The sequence below is a fragment of the Scomber scombrus genome, chromosome 14 (genome assembly GCF_963691925.1).
Source record: "Scomber scombrus chromosome 14, fScoSco1.1, whole genome shotgun sequence".
Lineage (NCBI taxonomy): Eukaryota > Metazoa > Chordata > Actinopteri > Scombriformes > Scombridae > Scomber > Scomber scombrus.
The window spans coordinates 21,147,759-21,171,727 of NC_084983.1; the positions used below are offsets into that span (position 1 = coordinate 21,147,759).

The following is a 23,969-nucleotide window of genomic DNA, read 5'->3' on the forward strand; positions in this document are numbered from 1 at the left end:
TGTAAAAGTTATAGTCTGAGAAATTATGTCAACAACCTTAACTTAACTAATGATTTCTGATTATCTTTCCTCTTAAAGGTAAAGAACATTTACATCCACAATGAGATGTTCTCCATTGAAAATGGCCTCCTGACTCCAACATTAAAGGCCAAGAGATCGGAGCTGAAGGAGTTCTTCAAGGATAAGATCGCACAGCTTTACAACAGCATCTCTATGTGAAGGCCAGCAGACCTCATTTCCCTTCAAGCATCTTAACACTAAGATCTATGACCACTGACATGTGTCGGGACAAAAATGTTACACCTTAGTCTTAACATGCTTTGGGAAAACAAGCCAAACCTGGCCCTGCTTTCTGCTATCCACTCAAACAAACCATCAAATGCTCTGTCCCCAGCAGCAAAAACTCATCAGCACTTTTTACGTTGAGCAGTCCATTTCTAACTGTCACTCAGCCTCTCCTCTTTCCACCATCACTCCAAACCTCCCAACCAAACACGAGTTAAAACCACAGTTGTACGACAGCAAGTGTGATGATGTCTTTGTCTATAGTGTAGCTCAAGGAGATTTCTAGATGTGTGATAATGCTGACACCTTGTGGGGCAGTAATGGACTTCATCCCCAGCGGACAACAGTAGATTTTAATTTGATTGAACAAGCTGCAGACAGCAGTGCCATTAAGGGATTAAACTAAAAACCAGACATTGTGCAAATAGACCAAAACCGCGTCTCTCTGTTTACGGTCAAAATTAAGATAAGGTCAGAAGAGTAGCAGCTCCTGCCTTTCAAATCATTGCATACTGTTCTATGTAGAGCATCTTGATGTTAGCACCACTTCCAATTTACCGTTCATGTATTCTCTCATTCATTCATTCATTTATTCATTAATTCATTCATTTTTCTACATGGCTGCGATCATCAGTTTAGCATGCATGCTCCTTGTTTATATGAAGGACTGGCGCACTGTAACAATCATCAAGGTTCACACTCTCAGCATTATCACAACTTTCTTTTCATCCACTTTTGCACAAAGAGTATGTCAGGAAAAAAAAGAAATAATGCAAAACCAGGGCTCAGGGCAATGCATGCAGTTTGCCCTGCAATGCTGGGACCGTTAGCATTTGACTTGAAAAAGATTTCTTTGTGGCCATTAATAGCAGGTTGTATGCAGCTGCCCACAGCCACTGCTGCTAGTGCAAGGCTTTGTAATGTAGGCAAAGCTGATGAATTCCACTCACTGAAGGAAAATAGAACAACCATTGACTTTTAAACAAAAGAAATGTTTTTGGGTTTTTTTGGAGGGTTTACATATAGAAGTAATGTATAGGCTTTCTAAGTTGATTACCGTCCCAAAGCATAAACAATGTGGATGTACATAAATGAGGACAGCTAGATGTAAGCATATTTATTGAATCAATGGTTTGAATGGATTTTTTCTCTCTTTTTGCGTGTAGTGAGATGAATTGTACTTATTTATTTATCTATTCTGCTGTAAAATGGAATCAGCACCATATCCTTGTAATGACTGAGTGCAGCAATAAAGACAAGGGAGGGCAAGGAATAGGACAAGGGCAATGAAATAAAAGATATTCTGGAATGATTTTAAACTGGTGTCTTGTTTTCTTTTCATGATTAGTATTAGCGAGCGTCCTATTGTGTCTTTCTTGCTTCAGGTATTCAAAACAAATTGAACTGCTCTACTCAGATTCTTTATTTAGGTAAAAGTATCAATAATATAAAGTAAAAATACTCCATTACATGTAAATGTCCAGCATTTAATATTCAACCGAGGTAAAATTACAGAAATATTATTAGTCTACAATACCAGATTGTTAGTACTGTTGCATCAATCCATAAGCAGCATGTTACTGTTGTAACTGGTCATGGTGGAGCTAGTTTGAACTACTTTATATTCAGTTTTTATAATATAGTAGTCTAGTCCAGTGTTTCCCAACCTGGAGGTCAAAGGGTGACAAGATAAATCTGTTCACACGTGGATAAATGTGGCAGGAAAGAACAAACAAAGTTCTGTAGTACACATTTGTGCCTTCTTGTGAAATAAGCTTCCAACAATTATTTAAATGAAACCACCTAAGAAGTTAAGAAGTGAATTATATCTTTGGTTGAACTTCCTAGCGGCTCATATAAACATCTGAAATCCGACAAGGAACTCTTACCAAAGGCCTTGTTGAGGATAACAAGCCAAAAGGGGAAATGAGGGGCAAGGAGGAGATGTAATTTTAAGGATTTACATTTAGATACATTGAACTTTTTTTTAAAATGGACAAACCATATCAGACAAATTATTATTCAAATAAATTATTCAAAAGTGTTAGACATGTCTGTTATACACCTTGAAACATGTCTGAAGGGGATATTTAATGAATATATCCTCAATTTAAATTTAACTTTTAATGCTGGAATAACTCTCTGTGGTCACTAGATGGCAGTGAAAACTATTGATAATACACAGTACACTCATCATACTTGTCAACCACAGTGGCGCAGTGGCATCAAAGCAGACACAATGTACCAAAACGTCCACTGAGAACTTTAAAACATAGATTTTAAGTCAGGTCAGAGGCACTGAGTATAGAGCCAGTATAAGATAAATAAAAAGCTTATGAACTGTCGATCATTCAAAGTTATTCTACTCTAGAGGAGTCCCAGAATAAAAAACATATAGCTGGAAATGAGCATCATAGCCTCCCTTTAAATAAATGGTTAGCAGGTGATTGACAGACGGAAACTGCAGGTGTGCGCGGTTGCTAAGCACCGCCTGAAGGACAGAGACTGACATTTATAGTATGCTACTTTTTAGCATCCTATATCATGATTTTCGACTTTTACTCTCTCAGTCTTCGTGAAATAACGTTAAAATCTCAAATCTTAAAGACGTCAACAAACCTCTGTTCTAACTTTGAGGTCGTAGCTACTAGGGGATACTTTACGTTGCGTTTATGCATTTCTGCACCACAGTAATTTGTAAATTCGGAGTTAACTTAAGATTTGATCTGGAAATCAGTTCTTCTCTGTAATGTGGCGATACAAGTGCCAGACTGGACGTGCCAGCGGATTATCAAACAAACGAGATACACCCATGAAACCAGCATTGACCAGACGAGACAGAAGAGACAGTAAGAAATAAACACACTAGAGACACATATGTCAGTTTTGACGCATATCCCCATAGTTCCCATTGAAATGACACAGCTCAGTGTTGATCATGTAGTTGTGAACGCTCAGGTATGTAATTATAAATATCGTCAACATCGCTCTCTTTGTCTGCATTAATTTAAGATTGTTTCTCGTGTTTTTAACAACTTAAAATCTACCTATTTTAAAACCTCCTCTAAGGCAATGCTTTATAAGTAATTCATCTAATCTAAAAGTGAATTAACTGCAGGCATATTCTGTTTTGTTTTTAGTGAAGCATGTAGTTTACAGTATGATAAAAACTATTCGCTGGATTTACTGTCCACTACATTGCTGCATCAAAAATTTCAGAGCACAGCAGACTTATACCCAATAAGCACCATGAAGCATTTCCAGAAGAATCAGAGGTGGAGGAGATGAATATCAAACCAACCAACCAAGTGTGGGTGAGTATTCTGATTATAAGACATATATGTTGATATGTTTTACTCCACATATCATGTATGCATAACAAACACTGATATTTATTTAGTATTATCTTCATAATTACAATATTGACATGCATAAACCATGTTCTCTTGTATGGGAATGCTGCCATTAATGTGGAATAAAATCAGAGAGATTTAACATAGCTAAAACACGAAAATAACTATTCAACCATTTTAGTTAAGTTTTAATATCATTCTTTTATTATTTTATGTATACAGCTGTTTCACAGTTTCCATTGTCTTTCTGGGATATTAATATATTAATTTCAAGTTGTTTGCCAAGTCTTTCAAACATTTTTTATTGTACTCTCTCCTTCTTTTCCATGCTTATCCTGTACACACACTCACAGACACAGACCAGCATTGAACCTGTTCACTGTAAATCTGTGTTACACTCGAGTAGACCTGCATTTACTGAAAACCCCAGAGACAAAGCTGTCATGCCTGCCACACCAGCTAATAAAGGATCTAACCATCAAGTGTCATCAGGTCATCCTGCTGTTTACATGACCCCCGACCCGGCAGCTTTTAAAGTTGGCGAGATGCTCGTTAAAAAAGAACTAAATCTGGCAGCGACACCGGAGAGCGTCATAACTTCTAGCACAGACTCAGACTCGACTTTCAGCTCTAATGACGATGACTGTTACTCTTCCTCCTCCACAACTTCCAGCAGTCTTCCCTCCCCAGAAATCTTCAGAAAAGAGAACTATGGTGTGTGTATAATTGTAAAAACACAGCCAAATTACAAAGTTATTCTATTATTCTATGACAATGATTTCTATTTTCTTCTCTTCCCAGTGGAAACATTAACTTTCCCCATTGAGGACGATATGCTGGGTCTCCATCTTCACATAAAAAACTCCACCTTGTTGGATGTGAGCCATGCTGAGGGAATCTGCATGCATCATCCCCCCAACATTTCTACCATCATAGGTAATAGTGCGAGAAAATCCTAAGCACATTGTTGTTTTTTAATATGAAGATACAATAAAAATCAGTTAATTGAACAATAAAACAGGCTGCTACGAAGAGAGAAAACAGTAAACTAGTTGTACTAACAAATTAGGTCATCACAGTTCATTTTGCAGGATATTAAAACTCAATCAGTTAGATATTTGGAGTTGAAATAATTTTAAGGTTTTTACTTAACCTATGATTTCCATGAAAACATTGTCGTATTTCTGAAAATTGTACAGATTCAAATTCTTATTTTAATAATAGTGAACACATTTGTATTTTCTGATAAGATTTAAATCTCTGTCTGCAGATGCCTCCACCATTCTTGTTGAAAAGAGCTATGAGCTCAGGTAGGTTTGTCAGATGAAGTCCTACTTGCAACATTTGTTGGAGGCATTTTTCCAAATTTACACATGATCTCATGAGTACCAATACTTTTGGATTGCAGATGAGAGAACTGAATCACTAAAAAAATACAATATTTATTGTACAGTATGTGCATGCTGATGTACGCACTGATGTACATTACAGAAACTGGTTCAATAAGTGTATTTTCTCTGTGCAGCAACCATGAAGTCATTGACGTTGAGCCTAAAACACATACGGACCCATTTCAATCAGGTAAAGAGTCATTTATCAAGATGTGTATCTGAATATCAAAGTGTACAATCTCATATGAAACAAATATTATTCCATAAATTCACATTACATGAATTCACAATATAAACATAAATTCACATAAATACACTGAATCACAATCATAATCAGTACTTTTGTGTTTTTCATTCCTCAATCTGTAGAAAAAGCTTTCAAAAGGAAAAAAAACACAAAGGTAAGAAAAGCACCTGGCTATTATCGGTTACATGTCATTTCAAATACAATTTAATTTAAGTCATTCAGGTCAAATATAATTTTGCTTCTGCAGCCCACCATCAGATGGCCTATTTCATGCAAGAAGAAGGTATGGTTCAAGAGCCCCATCATTGCTGAGTGCTTTGCAACAAAAACCATCTCGGAGACGAAATTAACCATTCATAATGAGAGTGAGCCAGTCCATTGGCCCAGCGCCGCCAAGCAGATTGAGCCTGATGTAGACTCATCCAGGCCAGATGAGATCAATTTGAAAGAAGACAGCTCACAGCGAGCCAAATTCTTTGACTTTGTCAGTGATAGTGAAAGAGATGAGTTCTTTAAGAGAGAAAGACAAAGATTTGCCAGACTCAGAAGTTTTTCTTTATTTCCTCTTACAGCGGCTAAACACACAACACCTTAGTTTTACAAAGTTACAATGGGAAAGAAGAAAGGAGTAGTCTGGTAGTCTGTATTTACTTTAAGACAGGATGTCAGGACTCTATTAGTGGCTATGTGTCTTTTCACCAATTCACACAGTTTATCCTTCTAATACATCTGTACTTGTCATGTACTTTTCATTATACTATTTATTTTCACATACTGTAAGCACTCAAACAAACCGGATTTCCTGTTTTTATTTTTTAATTCACACTATCAAAAATTGTATGGTGCAAAATGACCACTAGATGTCAGACCTGTATTCTCTTAGACAAGCCATCCTCTCTCATGCCTTGATGGTATTTTTTTTTTTTTTTTGTGACTACATATTAAATATGTTTGTGTATTTTTATTTACTCTTCTGGTATTTATGTAAACACCAATGTTTGACCTTAAGGTGTAATATAAGATAAATGTAAAGAAAGAATGTATTTTTATTTTATGTGTCTCATTGTAGTTTCCTATATTTGTGAGTCCTCTTTCTCTGCTTTTACTCATTTATGAGTATCAGAAACAATGTCTAAAATAAATTAATGTACAATAAATACATAATTCTCCATGGGTCTCCAGTCATATGTCAGTATTCACCATTATTAAAGTTTATTATGATAAGTGGGAAAACTTTAGCTACAGTGCTAACTTTTTCATTTAATCTGTTAACAAAACAGGATTGAACTGAAACATCTGAACGAGTGATTTTCAGCCATTAATGTGTATTTTTTTTTTTTTTTTTACATATTTTTGCAGGTTTAGATGCATCATTAAAACCAACCAACCAATGCAAACAGCAGCAATCAATAAAGACTGTAATTATTTCATGTACAGATAATAACAGGGTTGGGAAGGTTATTTTGGAAATGTAATAGGTTACAGATTATAGTTTAAAATGTAATAAGTAATGTAACTATTTCAATTAGTTAATCAAAGTAACATAACTTATTACATTTGATTACTTTTTGATTACGTTTCTAATTTTCTAAGGAATGTTTTCAACTGTTAGGGTAAGTGTACCCATTAAGTCCACCAAAATCGAAGTTCAGGGGTTTTTCATGGATAGTGAAATGATGACTTTATAAAGCAAGATTTATCTCTCATTTGAAATTATAATCATTAGTTCATGTAGATTATGGAATATAAAGTAAGGTCAAAAGTCTGGCATGGGCTTAATAGGTACTGTGACACCATTTAAGCCCATGTCATGATTTATTTAATATATATAGATATTTAATAATAATAATAGTATTAATTATAATAACTTTATTTGTATAGCACCAAACAAAGTTTAAAAGCAGTAAAAAACAAAGCAGGACACACAACACAGAGAGCAGTAATATGACTGACATTGACAAGATGAAGGTAGAAGACAATGAAATATAATAAGATGATGAAAATATAATAATATACAAATATATAATTAAAATAAAATGAAATAAATCAATAAATATTGATTTCAAAGAATTAAAAACCAATATATGTATTCAGTAACATATTAAATATTTAAAAAATTAGGGGAAAAACCCTTCTCCTGAGTAAACTCGTAAGTCTGACTTCAGATGTAACCCCCTTTTTTGTATTATAATTTAATTACACATTTTTTTCTCAGTAGCTGTAACGGATTACACTTACATTTATTTTATAATTCAATTACATAACACTGTAATAATATGTGTAGAGAAGATCTCAACGTGTCCAACTTGTTTGATTCATGTGAATAAATGTCATGCTGTCACGATGCCCGACAAAACATCAACACAGCGAATCCACTGACCACGTGGTCCCGGGACCAAAAATACCAGCCAATCACGTATTTTGTAGTAGCAGCATCGTCCGGGCAGCCAATCAGAAAAATGTAGTCGGTTGCCAAGCAGCTCCTGTGACTAATGCCTGTCATATGACTGTGACACCCATGGAGACAGTTACAAGGAACAAGATTTGCTCTTGGATTTGAAAAAGAAGAAAAAAAGAGACCTTCTGTACCGAATTTATTTTGGTACAAAAATGCCCCCGACTCTCTTTCAGAAACTTTTCAACAAGAGAAATGCGTTTTCGTCGCCGCCCCCGAGATGTAGCAAAGAGGACCCAGCTTTCAGGTAGCTATTTTATATGTGTGTGTGTGTGTTTGTGTTTGTGTGTGTGCGCAAAACGTTGTAGCCTACGTGTGTGTACGCTAACGTAATTTATTACTTTCGCCGTGGTGTCTAGGAGCATGACAGTTTTGGGACGTTGTGAATATTTTCAAACACGGAGAGGGGGTGGGCACTTTAAAAATCAACGCTGTGTAGTTTTGTTCATGATTTGTGCTGTTGGTGAGGTCAGCTAACGAGGCTAATGCTAGCTAACAGGACGTTAGCAGGGCTTGCTCTGCTGCACGTTGCCTCCTCTACTCGATGGGACTCAGCAATTTCCCCCCCTTTGTTTACACAAGTGTTGCAGCTTGTGTTTTTGTGATAACAATAAGCTGTTAATAAGTTGATAATATTAAACGCTTCCTTCCTGACGTGACGTGTGGTATATAATCAGAGGTTTAATCGCTTAGAAGTTGCAGAAGCAGTGTCCCGCTCTCTCCTTTGTCTGCGCTGCTGTCTCTCTTTGTGTTTGTGTGATGTTTAAGCCTGTGTGGTGGGAAGAAAACAACTACAATACAGTCCAATCCTTTTGTCGCTTATCGTGAGCAATAGCCCCGATAACTTGGTGCAAAGTACAGCTGGCTTCTGTCAGTCCTACCGACGGGTACTGTACTCTCCGTCAGACAGCAGCAGCGGAGGACACTGTGTGCTCTGTATTAAAGCACATGTGATCACTTCAGTCCTCACTGATGATGACAGACAAGATCCTCCGACTTTAACCGGGCTTCAGCCTCAGTAGACTGACCATAGACTGTGAATGCACGATGTTTAAATAAAGAAAAAAGCAGATGATGAACACTTGTGTGTTTTAAAAGGAGACGAGTCGGATGTTTATAGTTTAGTTTTTTTCATGCATGATGCCTTTCGTAAACACAGTAGTGCTGCATTGGTCGCAGGTGTCTTGCAATGTACAAAAGCAGATGTTTAGCAAGTACTTTAACTTCGAATGTCGAAAAGATGTATTTGAGAGAAGTATTTGGGTGTATTTTTAATAAAAATGCATCATAGTGCTGTCGTGAGATCAGTTATGATGTTTCCGAGGAGCCATTTCCCAATATTGACATGCTGACTGATTTTGATCATCCATGGCAGAGACTGATGCTAGCTACAATAATAACTAATTATAGTAAAAGGGGGATTATGTGTTAATAATAGTCTAAAATTGTCTTTGTTATTCAGATTTTACATCTATCCATGCAGTCAAAGCATGAAACATTTCTCCTATCAACAAGTAATATGACTAGCAGCAGTATAAGTTCTCGTTGTTAAAATATCCTAAGGCTAAATTCAACCTGAGTGATTAATGCATCATTGAGCTGATACTCTATACTCCCTGAGTTGATTTGAAGTTTCCCCGCAATGTTCCCATACACATTCTGGGTCAGGGTCAGGCCTGCCAACAAGGAGAAATTGCTCTTTTTAGTTTTTAAATACACTTGCATTGGAAACATTGTGCTTTTTTGGCCCTTCACACATGGTATATATATTTACCAGTGAACCTGAAGACTCACCTCCTTGTGGTGCCGCTTGCACTTTGGCCCAGGTCTGTGCCAGAGCACGTTCTTCGGCCATAAAGGTGCCCTGCACCCAGTGATATAAATGCTGTGAGTGTGTGTAGCTGGCTGGCCTCAATTCTAGAGCAAACAGGATAAAAGTGGGGGATCAGAGGGGAGAATAGATGGTGTAAAAGTGGAGGATGGGAAAAGCAGAGTGGATCCAGTTAGAAGTAGATGATCATAGGGGGTATTACAGACTTCCAGTTAGACCTCAGTTAATGGGAGAGAGGAACAAAGATAGTTTGGGTGGTCAGGAAATGAGAAGACTAAAAGTGACAAAAATGGACAGAGGAGAAGAATAAAGTGTGACAGACAAAGGTAGACTAGAGAGACGATGATGTTCACAGTGTCGTGATCCTCAGCTAATGTTTTGAAATGTTTTAAAAACTTCTTTGGACTTAGGACTGCTTATGTAGGAGAGCAGACATTATGAATACAGCTGTTTGGATACAGCATTGCCCTGAATAATAATATTAATAATATTAAACACAAACAATAAAATATGTTGTTGGTTTTTTTTTTTACATTCAGATACCAGTAGAGGAATCAACCTATAAAAAATCCAGTGAGGGTTGGCCTTCATCTAGTCCAGTATTAAATTTCCAGAGATCCAGCTGGGTGATACCCCAGTGAAAACCTGGCAGGGGATGAAGAAAAGGTGGTCTTTTTAAAAAAAGATTTTACTGTTTTGTAACCCTGTCAGGGTTGCCACCACCACCCAAAGCTCTGTTACAGCACAACACTGTGCCCTCTGAAATACCACAGAGGGCAGCAGGTTGGCCAACCCTGGGAGGAAAGCCTTAAAAGCCCCGGCCGCAGCACCTGACCAGGGACAGCATACTGTACATTACACAGAGAGCCCCTGGTTCATCCTGCAGCCAGTCAGAGGCCTAAGCGTCACCCAACAGTTTTGTCCTCCCCACCCTAACCTAAAATGCTTGTCCTGGTTGCCCACTGCTGCCTTCTTGACCTGGGTCATACAGAAAAGTGTGTGTGTGTTGTGTGTGTGTGTGTGTGTGTGTGTGTGTGTGTGTGTGTGTGTGTGTGTGTGTGTGTGTGTGTGTGTGTGTGTGTGTGTGTGAGTGTGTGTGTGTGAGTGTGTGAGATTGTGTGATAGAGAAGATGAGATCTGTGTGTATAAGATGTGTTTAAAAAGGGATGACTGATGTTTGAAAGCAAAATATTTATTTTGAAACTAAGAAGCAAGTTATGCTATACTATTTAACCCCTTGAATATTTCTTAATATTTAATTGTGTCATTGTTAGAATAAAAATCAGACTTTCCTGCCTAATGCTGTTTTTTTTATCATGAGAAGCTCTCTATAAGTCAGCTCGTAGCTTTGACCTGATTCATTTTGTACGTGAACTTTGTATTTTCAAGATAATATAAAATCCAACAGGCACTAGTCTGTAAAATAGCTAAAACCTTTGTAAGAAACCATATTATTTTATTAATAGAGAAACCTTTTCCTTGATGGATTGTAGGAAGAGAAGTAGTAGTGTCTCAGGTTCCTGACTGGCGTGGCGTCCTTCCTCCACCTCCACCGCATACTTTCATAGCTCAGTGTGTCATGTGAGGCTTTCATCAATCTCAAGCTGTCATGTTTGTGGGACGATCACATGGCTGCGTTCTCAGTTACTGGCATAACGGTGCGAGTTGAATAAGAAGATAGAGAGAGAAGTGTGTGTGTGTGCGTGCGTGCATTTGTATAACTGCACAGATTTACATGTATGTCACATAGCTTTGCATTGCAAGCTTGTGTGTGCGCGTGCGTGAATGTTGCAGGCCTGCCAGGGTTCTGCAAAGACAGCGGCTGTCATCAGGTTCCTATCGGGGGTATTATAAGTGGCAACACTCGGGCTTCTCAGAACTGCAGGGTCATGGTAAAGATATAGTTTTACGTAAAAGCTGAACACACACACGCGCATGACACACGCTGTACCTTTTGGTGAGTGCTAGTATGTTGGCTTAACATCTAGTTAGGACTGCATGTCCTCTTACTTTATGAGTACATCAATTGAAGCGCTGCACATGTTGCGCTCACTGCCGGATATTGAGCTGGGCTGCTGTTGATTGACTGGTTGTTAGGGCCTTTCTATATCAAGGTAAACTGATATATGACCATACCAACACCTGACAAATTGTAAAAATGGAGAACTTGTAAATCTAATTAAATATCAAGACTTTGTTTTGTTGAACAGTTTCCAGTTTCACAGCTGAGGCTGATACGCGATACAAGGGCAGCAGGACTTCATAAGCGGTGCAGCAAGCACAACGGTACAACACTTAAGAAGCTCAGTGGACTGCGTTACTTTTTGTTGGACTTTTAATTTTTTTATGTTAAAGTTAAATAAGTCAGTCAAGGCTGGCAGGATAATTACATTGTAATGACTACATTATTGTAATTAGCAATTAATCTTTCAATTTGATCAATTAATTGATTAGTAGTTAAGTCTATAAAGTATCAAAGTGGTGAAAAATGTCCGATTGTTTTCCAGCAGTCCACAAAGATATTTAGTTTATTATCATCAGACAGGGCTAAATAAACCAGAAAATGTTCACATTTGAGAAGCTGGAATCAGAGAATATGGACATTGTTTCTGTTTTAAAAATGGCTCAAAACAATGAATACTATTATAATGGTTGGCAATTAATTGAATAGATATTAAGACAAATATTAAAAAGAACGATGTATAAATATACATTTTAAATTCGTTAATCCTCAAGTTTCCTGTGTTGCGCTCTCAAGATTAAAGGTTTGTATGTAGTTAGTAGGAATTTATTGTCAGGACTGCTTAACTATGCTATTAAAACCGCTGCATTATACAGTATAGTGCCTGCCTTATTTACATGAAACACAAGTGAGGATAAAGTCAAATTTTTTTGCCATAATCATCAATCAGTTAATCCATCAATTAATCAATCAATCAATCAATCAGACAACCTCCACTGAAAAGAGTAGGACATATTTGTTCATTTACTCATTTACACTTTTCTTTAACCTTGAATGTCCATTAAAGAACAAATCCTTTCATTCAGCCTTTGATGAGTAAATCACTAAAACGACGATGAGCAGCGTGATTAGTGCGTCTGCTGGGACCCTGAAAGTCAAACCTCCGCCACATCACCCAATTAGCCTACTTTCAGCCTCTACATTAGACAAAGAGAAAGAGAGGAAGGTGACGAGGAGAAATGTTGGGAGGGGGGCAGGATGACAGAGAGGCAGGATGTGCTGGCTGACAGTACAATCACTGTAAGGTTGAGAAATTAATCATGTCTATCACATGACACTTAATTTCCCTTTGATTAGAGGATAGGCTATTTTAATTTGAATTATAAATAAATAATAATTATTATTTTACTTGCTGCAGTCATTAATAGTCAAAATCTGAATCAGAATAGTCTTTATTTGTCATTGTACATGTACACCAAAATTGAAATTTAAAAAAAGAAGAAAGAAGGTGCTTGTAAAGGAATAAAATAAATGAGTTTAGCACTAAAACGAACTAAAAACTAAACTCACTAAAACACATAATACACACACAAGACCTTTCACTCGCTGCCATCAATATTGCACGATTCCCCTTAATATTACACTCAAAAATTGCTGTTGCAGTTAATACAGGATCACATTTTTGGAACATTTAGAGTAGTTATTGCTTTAGGATTAAAAAAACTTTTAAAAATGAAATTTTTTTTAAAGAAGAAAAAAGGGCTTTTGCAAACCCGCAAAAGCGAAATTGAACTTCTGCCCTGATTTTTTTTTAAACAGCTCTCACCACTCCTGTTCAGCTCTGTTGACAATACACTCATGTGATTCTTTGTGTGACACAATCATATGCTCATTACTCGGCACTCCCGGTCTGTCATGTGTTGCTGATTCAGAAGTTGTGACTCAGGAATAAGGCAAAGTACACACACACACACACACACACACACACACACACACACACACACACACACACACACACACACACACACGTACAGTGTAAAGATAAACATATGTAAGTAGAGCCTGTTGCAGGATCTGTAAGGGACACTTTGAAGAGAAGAATATCAACAATTTGAGCCCCTAATTGTAAAAACTTCCACAGAAATACACTGATAAGTATTTATTCTGCAGATTAAATTTCCTTGACTTAATCTTTATGTAAATCTTTTTTTTTTTTTTTTTTTACAACCATTGTGACTTTGACTCCTTTGGACTCTCAATTGATTCTAGCTAACGTCAACCTATTAACAGTCTACTATTAAAAACAGTCTGAATCTATTGTGTTTCTGTGAGTGCAGTGGCCTCAGGACGTTGTAGCGTCTTCGCTCACTCACACTCATGTGATTGCTGGAATGCAGAAGTCCTTAATGTGACTGAACCAACAGAGAAACCAGCAGGTATGCAGGTAGTCAGGTGCTCTCAGGTCCCGTGGGCCAGCTCTTTTTCCTTGAGGGAGTTTACTGTAGGTTAGCTGTAGCAAAACAATTGATCATTCAAAGGAAGCTCAGCTTTACATGTTGGTGTGACAAGATGTGCCTCTGCAAGCAGGTACACCAGTCTCTACGTGAAAGGTTTCCAGTTTGACAAGTGTGTTTAGGATTGATGCATTCACGTATGCTGGGAACATTAATGCACTAGTTGTGCTTATAAGAGATTTCTAAAAGATAAGATGTGATCACTGTTCTTCTGTGTGACTGCAACGATGCAAATCTAGCAGTCATAATGAATGTGTACCGTCATGGGAAAGTAGCACCACAGCACAAATATGAACTGTACGTACAGCTGGGGCTCGTACGTGTGATTTTATACCTGCAAAACATCAGGCGGTTTGTCGAGGCGCGGGGACCGAAGCGGGACATGCGGTTGAACACACAGTGTGTCCAAAAATGAACTTTTTGACCCAGCTACTAAGGGCACTACTAGATGAGAATATCCAAAATAATAAAACAGCCTTTTTGTGTCACACATACATTAGTTTCAGTAAATTTCATTGAGATAATAAGGTATTAATAGCTATTTATTTAACAGTAAGTGAGAGTTAAGTTGAAAGCTGCGATGTTGAGTAGCTGATGCTGGCCTAGATGTTCTGCGGCTGGTGCTCCCTCACCTCAGACCATCTCGAAAACACAGTATAGGGACAAAGTTCAAGAAATTTCCTTTGAGCTGTCATGCTAGATATTTTATTACATGACTATTTTGGTACAAACATTTACCTGCCAGTGAGGTGGATACCTTTCTTAGATTTACTCGCCAAATGGAAAAACTACCCACATGTGTCGCTTGGCCGTTGTTAATTTCAGACCTCGGTTGCCATGCAGTCAGTTTAAGAGTGTTAAGTTATCAGTTTGGCAGTATTGCTGTGCAATGTTCTCTCAGGACAAGTCATCTCAGCAGTCATCACCTCCGGGGCCGTCTGCCCTGATAGAAAACCTGCCTCACTTCATCTAGATTGTTCTACGTGTGGTTTGTCACATCACTCATGCACACTGTGTCTGAAGTTTTAGTGTTCACCTTTGACCTTTGACATGTGTTGCTGCCTTTATGTAATTTCTATCTGCAACCTACACTCGATTTGCATTTTTATAGTAAATTGTATTTTAATTGAAGAAAAGCCAGCACTTTCAAATCATTTGCAGTGATTTTCAACACTGGGGCGAGAAGTGAAACTCTTCTTTACTTTATAAGATAAATGTCTAATGAAGGTAACCTAAAAAAGTCAGTTTCTTAGTGTTGGACGTTTTTTGCAGCAGAAATGCCATAAAATATCTTTTTAAGATACTGAGGGGTGGCTGGAGGAGAGGTTACTGAAACCGAACAGAAACCTGTCACACACAGCAGGAAGAACGTCACACAGCTTGGACTGACGGGATATTTATGTAACTGTCTCTCCGTCTCTAACAAACACACACGCACGTAGACACACACACATGCACCAGTGCACCAGTGGTGTTGGAGAGAGAGTAAGAGGGCTCTTTGAGGTCAGTAAGGAGGCTGATGTCAGACTCAATGCAGTCAAGGAAAGTTGATTGCTTTGTTATGACTGTTTATCAGTATACACCTCAACTATTTTGCAGAGTTTATATCACTGACAGATAATATTATTTTTCTAAATTATTCAACAAATAAGAGATGATCAAGATATGTAGCTCAGGAAAAAGAAAGGGTGTCGTCAAATACAAAGAAAAAAAAGTGAGAGAATTTAATACGCTCAATATGTCACTCCCATTATTATGCAGTTGAATTCCCACTGCTTCATAATGGAGGTCGAGTTGATGCTATGGTCCATTGATCCATTGATTTATGGCTCTCCGTGGTTCTCTTAGCTTTCTGGGGAAGATCAATTAATTATATTATTATTATCATTATTATTATTATAACTGGCTCCACATCCAGATTTTTATTTTTATTTTTTATTAAACTAATGAATTAAGCCTGGACTTATTGAATATCTGTTGAGACACAAATTTATGATGCATGTCTGTGCACTCTGAAGAAGATTAATAAATATCAAAAACCGCCAGCTTTAAGACAACCATCCAGATTTTAGACTTCACCCACACTAACCACAGTTCACAAACTTGCATGAAAACCCCCTTAAAATAAATACAGTGACGGGAAGCAAAAACTAGCATCCCTATGCCAACTTTGTGACAGATCTGTGATGGATACAGTTTCACTACTCCTTTACTGACTTACCGCTCACTTTCCTACTTTACTAGATACTTCTATAAACTGCCATTTATCAGGAAAGTAAGTTTAAGAGGAATCAACATCTGGAAAGCTTTCACTTCTACAAGTGTGGCTTTTTTTATTTGTATTATTTTTATTTTTGGCTGCTCTTTATTTGTAAATAGGACAATTATTTTTGGACATTTAATCAACTAATGTGTTTCCAACTTGTTGACGAAAGAAGACTAGACAGAAGGGGAGAGGGGACACAAGGGAGAGAGGAACAAAGGGTTGGATTAAGAAACAACACACAAACAAATCCCTACTGTCACTCTCTTATCACAGTGCTTTCTGGCAGTCAGCAGTCTGGGCTCGCTGCTGTCGCTGCCTCTGTACTGTCCAGCATACACAGAGCTCCTGCGATCACCTGACAGTCTCATGTTGTTGTGTGAATTTAGTTCACCGCTATTCTTAGACCCCCGCTTTGGCTGAGAGAGGAGAGAGGAGAGAGAAGAGAGAGGAATAGAGAGAGGGGAGAGGGCTGGGGAAAGACTGGCAGACTCGCAATGATGCCCAGGTAGGAGTCGGTAATATTTAACCAGGCTTACATTGCATCCTGAGTGGCCGTGGTTGGGTGTCGGTTAAAGCAGGTTTGATAACAATGCTGTTGTTTTCCTTGTTAATTTTGTCTTCTGCTATAAAGTGTCGGCAACATGTGACTGTGTGGTTCCCACCTGGACAGCGCTCGCAGTTTGAGGGAAGAAGGTAGCGTTTTTTTTGGTTTGGGTGTTAGGTGTTGCACTGATGATGAAAAAGATTGATTCCCCTTCATCTGAGGCCACATTACATAATGTGGATTAGGGGGTTTGTGTTGAAGCACGCCTTCTGTTTCTGTTTTTTTTTTGTTGATAAGAAAGAAGCTGACTGTGCTGAATATGCTTTTAGGGTGGAGTTTTACATGTGTGATCTCATATTTAGCAGCTTTTGTTAAGGAAGAAGGTGTGTCATTTCAAAGAAGGCACACTTGTGGTCGTCTTTGCATTTTTATTTATTTATGTATTTAATTATTTTTAATGTAACCACAATTAAACTGTTGCATGTGCTTTCCTGTTTGAGATCAACAGGTTGAGCAAAGGAGATAAGTTTGAAGGTGTTTAGTGAGGGAGAAATTTGCACCAAGTTTGAATATTTTTAGGGCCTTTTTTTGGTTGAGACCGACAAGGTCAGGGCAGTACAAGTATGTAACAGTCATGAAGTCATGTGCTGCTTTTATGAATGACTCCCCTCTCTCCTCTGTCAGCGCTGTGACAGTCACAAGCTCACTGATGGGATACTTCCTCCTTTTTGCTCTCATTCTGTTTCTGTCTTTCTTTCAGATGATTTTTTTTTCTCGTCTATCTCAGATGTTTTTTTTGTGTGCGTTTCTGTTTTATATTATTACCTTTCCTCTCCTCTTCCTATTGCTTCGTTTTTTCCTTTTTTGTTGTTGTTGTTTTGTTATCAGCTTTTGTTCTTTGTTTCCTCACTCCACTTCTTGTTGTGAACCCCATCTCTTATTTGTGCTCTTTTCTTTTCCTTTTTTCACTCTAGTGTCTTTACTACTAAAAGGTAGTCTTTTTTTTGCTTTCTTGTCCTGTGTTTATCCCTTCTTCTTCTTCCTCGATTCTCTCACTCTTCGTCTTTTCTTTTCACTGTTATGTTTAAAACAAAGGGAGCAGTGAACTTGATGTCTCTGCAAATTATGCAGAATTCCTCTGGGCTGATCTGTAACCAACACATCATCTTATTTTTGTCGTTGCTGTTCCCACATTGGGTCAGAAAGTATAAGGGGATCATGTTACTTCTGGGCAACGTCATATTTAGTAATACAAGCTGCACTGTTTGTTCTTTGTGCATTCAAAACTGTGTCAGAACAGCAAATATTGGCTGAAAACTTTGAATTTGGTTAGATTTAAAGATTAAATCAGTTCAAATGCAAACAGATAATTACTCTAAGAATATTTCAGTAGTGTCAATACAAATGTACAATGAGGCACACAACAGCTAAACACATGAAAACCAGCAGCAAAGTCAAATATATAAATAAACGACTCATGAAAAGCTGCAGTCTGATCGTAGGGAAGCATGTGACTGCCTAAAGCACCGCCTGATGTGTGATCTTGCACACAAGTCTTTGAGCTGAATATCGACCCGGCCCCATACAATGCAATTTCAGCTCATTATGTAGGGCAGGCAGGCATTATGTCACCCGTTTAGCACTCAGACTGGGTAAGAGGTTGGGTCTCCCCTCAGAGAGGAGCCAGGAAGAGAAATCTGAAGATGTTTTTTCTTTTTTTGTGAAGCCATTGAACACGATCTTCCATTAGCCGTCGGTACAAACAAAGGAGCAGAGTAAAGGCCATTTACCCGCTGAGTATCTGACTCAGATTCAACCCACGTCCAGAGGAAGGTTGAAAACCAACGTTATATGTTAAGTCATTAAATTGATTATCAACATGTCACAGTGTTGGACTAAAAGGGATGTAAGTGAATAACCAACTTCTGCCTGGGCATTGGCACAATAGCTACAATGGTATGTAAAACCCCAGGTAAAATAAGTACAAATTTAAATGTCACAGCCCAATTTTAAAATCACCAACATGGCAATTGGAAAATCTGACAGCGATGACTCTTTGTTATTCTGAGTATAAAGTTAAAAAAAGCCCTGCTCCAAACAACCTGTGACTGGAATACCTCTGAACTGTGCAGGAAGAACCTGCATGTCTGGACTCCAACAGTCATAAACCTCAGTGTCAACAAATGTTTTTTGGTTCATTTGTGAGAACTTGCTACATGCCTAAGAGGTCAGTAATCCTTGGCTGGGTCCACAAGGACCTATCGGAGCCTCCTGAACAGATGGAGCAGTTATGCTAAGTATAGGAGTGACACAAGAGATGCTGATGTGTCTGTCTGATAAATGTCTACAGACACTGATATTATAATTGGCAGAATTGGAAAAATAAGCCACTTGTCAATAGTAGTTGCACTTTTCCTTCATGTGCTTCATGTTTTAATGTAGCAGCAGCAGCAGCAGGCCTCTAATGTGAAGCCACTCTGGAAGTTTTGGCACTGCCAACAAGATTAACTGTGCAGCAGCGTGTATGCAGGGAAGTGTGGCTTCTTCCATTGAATGCCCACAGGACCTAATTTAAATTCAGATGGTGGTTTTGGTCCATATTGTCAGGCAGTGTTTCTAGCCACAACATTGAGTACTGGTGACGTTTCCATGCATAAATAAAGCAAGTCATAGTGCAACCAGTGTTTCCTACAGGAGCCCCAAAAAGTTGCTCTTTTATTGCTGTTTTTCAAGACCCTGTCTGACAAATGTCTTTGGTTTGACAAGTTAACACTTAGACTGCAGCACATGACTCGCTCCTCCCTACTCCCCCGCAGGACTGAATCATTTCGCCTCAAAGAATGCTGGTCATACTTTGACACCAGTGTTTGGTAAATAGTGACTGACATCCATGGGAATGTACAAGTAGACCCTATTCCTCTCACACAGACAACGACACACCGGCACTCAGGTATTCCCTGTCCCGTCAAGGCTCACTGACCAACAGTTGAAGTGCTGTCTCTGAATGTGGGCTTGTGTGTGCAATTTTTGGCAAGTGAGGTGGACTTAAGTGTTCCTTCTCCAGCCCTCCCCACCAACCCATTTACTATAAACACCTGTGTTTAGGGACGCTCCCAGATCCCCAATAAAAGGCTATATTTAGGTCCAGCTCTTTGTCCATCTGCCCGACTCATCTATCCGTCAGATCAGACAGAAATCCTCTGTCGTGTATCTGTCGCTCCAGCCCTCTGTCATCTTTAGCCTCTCATAAATCAAACAGGGAGCCGAGTTTCCCCCAAAGCAGGAGGGGCTGCCAGAGCCCCGTGAAGGCCTGCTTATACCCCCAGTGCTAGTTGAGATCATACTGTGGATGCAGGTGGGGGGGGGAAATGCAACAACCATCCCTCACAACATTACCTGAGATGACCATCATTTTTTAAGATGAGCTGAATGAAACCACTGGTTACTTAGCAACAGCCATGCAGCAGAGGCTGCCATTAAAAACAGCTTATGTAAGAAATGACTCGTCTTGAGTTGTTTTATTTGCTTGTTCTCTAATAGGGGGATTTGATTAGCTAAGAATTTATTAGTTGATGGGAATACTGTGTTTTTTTTTTTTTTTTTGCAAAAATCACAGTATCTTCATTTTAAATCTACTAATTAATTAACTGGGATTAGTTTGAGTGTTTCGGTTAGGGTTAGTTAGTTTGTCTTGACTGTAATGAGAGGGTATTAGATTAAACTTCTTGGCTGTCTTGGATTAAGTCAGCTGAGTCAGCTGCAGCGTCCCGCACTGTAAATATATAGCGGTGGGGGGGGTCGTATGTTGTCTTGGCCTATCTGAGTGGCTCCCCACTGGTTGAGGTATGATATGGATGAATGGCAGCTATGGCATGGAGTCTGCTGGTCTGTGCCATGCCCACTAGGAAAGGTGACGGCTTATTACCTGCTGGCTAGTCTACCGTTTCTCTACTTCTCAGAGCAAAGCCAGCTGTCCGCTCATATAGTAAACCGTGCAGAAATTGGGTAGTTCGGTAACTCACTGTGGTTTAAATATGTGTTTAATATATCAGAGATTGTTTTGGTAAGTGTTTTGTTACTGGAGCGTGACCTCATTGTATCTAATGTGCAAATTCCCTGGAAGAAACGCTTTGAGAAATATGCGAAAGAAAAAAATATGTGAGAAGTTTTCCCCCCCCATTCAGTCATTTTTATCTCACTAATTTCTGCAGCCTCGTCAGTTTATAATATGTGTACTAACTGCAGTATTTTCTGTCTCTCCCCTCCTATCCTCCATCTAGCTGGCCAATCCCCCAGCTGGAGCCCAGTCAGATCAGGTTGATAGTGTACCAGGACTGTGAGAGGCGTGGCCGAAATGTCCTCTTCGACTCCAATGCCAAAAAGAGGGGAGCCGAGGAAACCCCTATCACCGTGAGTCACATGTTTGTTTTGTGTGTGTGTCTGTGGTGTCATCTGGAGATAGTGATGGTCTTGTTGTGATTCCAGGAGTCAACTGATACAGCAGCCTATTTACACATATTTTCAAATGTCTGAAACATCCCTTTAATTATTTCCTTAATAGAAAAAAGATGAAAATCATAGTTATTCTAATTATTATTATTGATTAATCCAGAAATTATTTTTCTCAGTTTATCAATTAATTGTTTTGTCCATGATATGATTTTAAAAGTTTTTTAAATGGCATTCACAATTTCTCAGAGGCCAGAGTAATATCTTCAATTTGCTTGTTTTGACATATAACTAGAAAAAATAGCAAATCTTCACATTTTAGAAGCTGGAACCATCAGCTTTGGTGTTTTGCTTGAAAATTGACTGAAATTATTGATTAATTATCAAAAATAGTTGCCAATTAATTTTCTTTTGACCCACTAATTGATGAATTGACTTATCTTTGCAGCTCTAAATGTATCTAATTCAGTTACGAGTTATAATTTTCTTCATTAAGCAATGACAAGGTTATTTGCACGAATAAATCAAAAATGTTCTAATTTAATCCTGGTAGCATCTAAAAGCTTTTAACGTCTGAAGCTTCGCATTCTGTGATCTGCAGAAACTTTGACCTTTTTAAAGCTCACAGACCGCAAGAATAGATGAGCAAAGATAAGAGCAGGGAGACGGTCGCAGGCACAAACAGAGAGGGAGAGAGACAGTCACAGAGACGTGACATGTAACATAAGTCATGTGACTGTCTCATGACGTTCAGAGGACACTAGTAGCACCTTATCCTGCTTATCCTGCATGACACCTCACTGCTTTACACCCAGCAGCGTCTGACCGAGGGTTCAAGATTAGAAAGGCGGGGAACGTTTTCCAGATTGTTTTATTCCATTTGAGACGGATGCTACTATCATTAAACAAATATATATATATATATTATAGGATGTAAAATTTTATTCAACTTCTTCCTGTAACTGGGTTTGTCACAAAATACAGCTATGTGAGTTTTGTTTTCTTTGTACAGTTTCTCAAACAAAAGACCAGGTCTCCTTTTTGATGAATAGATTCTGAAAAGTCTTAAGATCAAATTTCCAGGGCGAGGCGCCCCTAAAGGCAGATATACAAACAGGTAGCGTACGTGAGTGCATGAGGCTCGGATCTCCTTGGCAGCATTGGTGAATTGTAAACACAGCTATCTTAGCCAATGAAACACAACGACTAAAACTGTTTTACTACGCATATCAGTGTTTGTCAGGGTGTGTGTAACAATTGCTGTCAATGGAAACCGGTACTGCACACGTACGCCAAGCCACAAAGGTTTAAAGTGTAAGAACATTTCCTACTTGGATCTTTGTCAGGTCAAAATGTTTTTTGGATCTTCATCAGGTCAAAATGTTTTTCTTTTTGACCTGATAAAAATCCAAGTGGCATCAAAACACGAACATTCAAGTTTTGAGGCTTGGAGCAAATGTGTGCAGGTCTTTCATTTTTGCATTGATGCTGTTTTTTTCCTGATAGCATCGCCCTAGGCTAACGTGACGGGCATATAATTACCCTTCTTCGACAATAGCTATCAAACATTTCAATTATGACATTTTTCAACCAGCCTCTCTCATGCTGCCCCTGACAGCACATTTTTCCAATTCATTATTTTTTTTCCATTTTGAATAACATGCCTAATATTTTCATAAAGCTGCTAAGTGTTCCTGTCTGACCCCGACCGGTTTGTTCTGGTGCTCTTATCTCCAATAATAATAGCCTCAGCTGACAGCCCCATGTGTAAGCAGCATTCTTTCATCCTCACATGACAGCCGTGTCACTCGCTGTCTGACTGTCTTTCTCTTTTTGCCTGTCTTCGTCTCTCTCTCTGGTCTGGTCTCACTCGCTCTCTACCTTCTCTAGTGCTGCTGTTTCTTCTGCACTCTTTCCCTTCAGACTTTGTCTCTCTTTTTTAATGTCCTGATTGCTTTCATTTTGCTTCTCTAAATGAATCTGGTTATCTTGGTCTCTCTGTAACCTTTTGATAAAGCACCCTCCTACCTCTGTCTCTCCTTTCCTTTCTGCCTTTAACTCTCTTTCTCTTAATCTACCTGTTTCTAATCTAATCCACTCTTTCACCCTTTTAAATCTACGGCTCTTCCTAGATCTATCTTTACGTTATCCTCTTTCTTTGTCTTTGTCTCTCCCTGCCACCCTCTCTACCTCTGTTACTGTTTGTTTCTTCATTGTATCACTCCACACCTGCTGTCCGTCTCTTTCTCTCATCCTCCCCCTCATTCTTACCTGTCTGTTGCACACTTTTTTTCCCCTGCTTCCTCTTTGGCCAGTTTCTTTATCTATTGACCAGGTTTTACCTCCCTGTCTTCTTCCTGTAATGCCTCACTCTTCTCGTCTGTCTCATCGTCACGTCCATAACACCCCACCTCCTGCTGACTTACATCATCCTGACAATGGAAATAGGTTTGCCTGTTTTTAACATTCTCAAGTCACACGTGAAGATTAACCGAAGCACCACAGTTGGATTGCACTGGTGCCACATATATATAGAAACACAAGAAGAAGAGTTATGGTGTGTGTGTGTGTGTGTGTGTGTGTGTATGTGTGTGTGTGTGTGTGTGTGTTAATGCAGTGTGTTGCTTGGGCCGGTGTCAATATTTTTGGTGCATCCTGCATTGTTGCCAGCT

At 38.7% G+C, this 23,969-nt stretch overlaps 2 protein-coding genes across 3 annotated transcripts in view; both read left to right on the forward strand.

Moving 5' to 3' along the window:
- The window catches only part of acsl6 (acyl-CoA synthetase long chain family member 6), a 35,114-nt gene extending 33,556 nt beyond the window's left edge, over window positions 1-1,558 (forward strand). The window contains exon 21 of the mRNA XM_062433888.1: window positions 79-1,558. Within this exon, the coding sequence (XP_062289872.1) occupies window positions 79-219 (141 nt within the window). The 3' untranslated portion in view covers window positions 220-1,558. The remainder of the gene's footprint in view (window positions 1-78) is intronic.
- A 6,204-nt stretch (window positions 1,559-7,762) lies between these two features.
- fnip1 (folliculin interacting protein 1) overlaps window positions 7,763-23,969 on the forward strand; it is a 38,748-nt gene continuing 22,541 nt past the window's right edge. For both annotated transcript variants that reach the window (XM_062433408.1, XM_062433409.1), the window contains exons 1-2: window positions 7,763-7,978; window positions 21,129-21,258. In XM_062433408.1, the coding sequence (XP_062289392.1) occupies window positions 7,887-7,978; window positions 21,129-21,258 (222 nt within the window). In that variant the 5' untranslated portion in view covers window positions 7,763-7,886. The remainder of the gene's footprint in view (window positions 7,979-21,128; window positions 21,259-23,969) is intronic.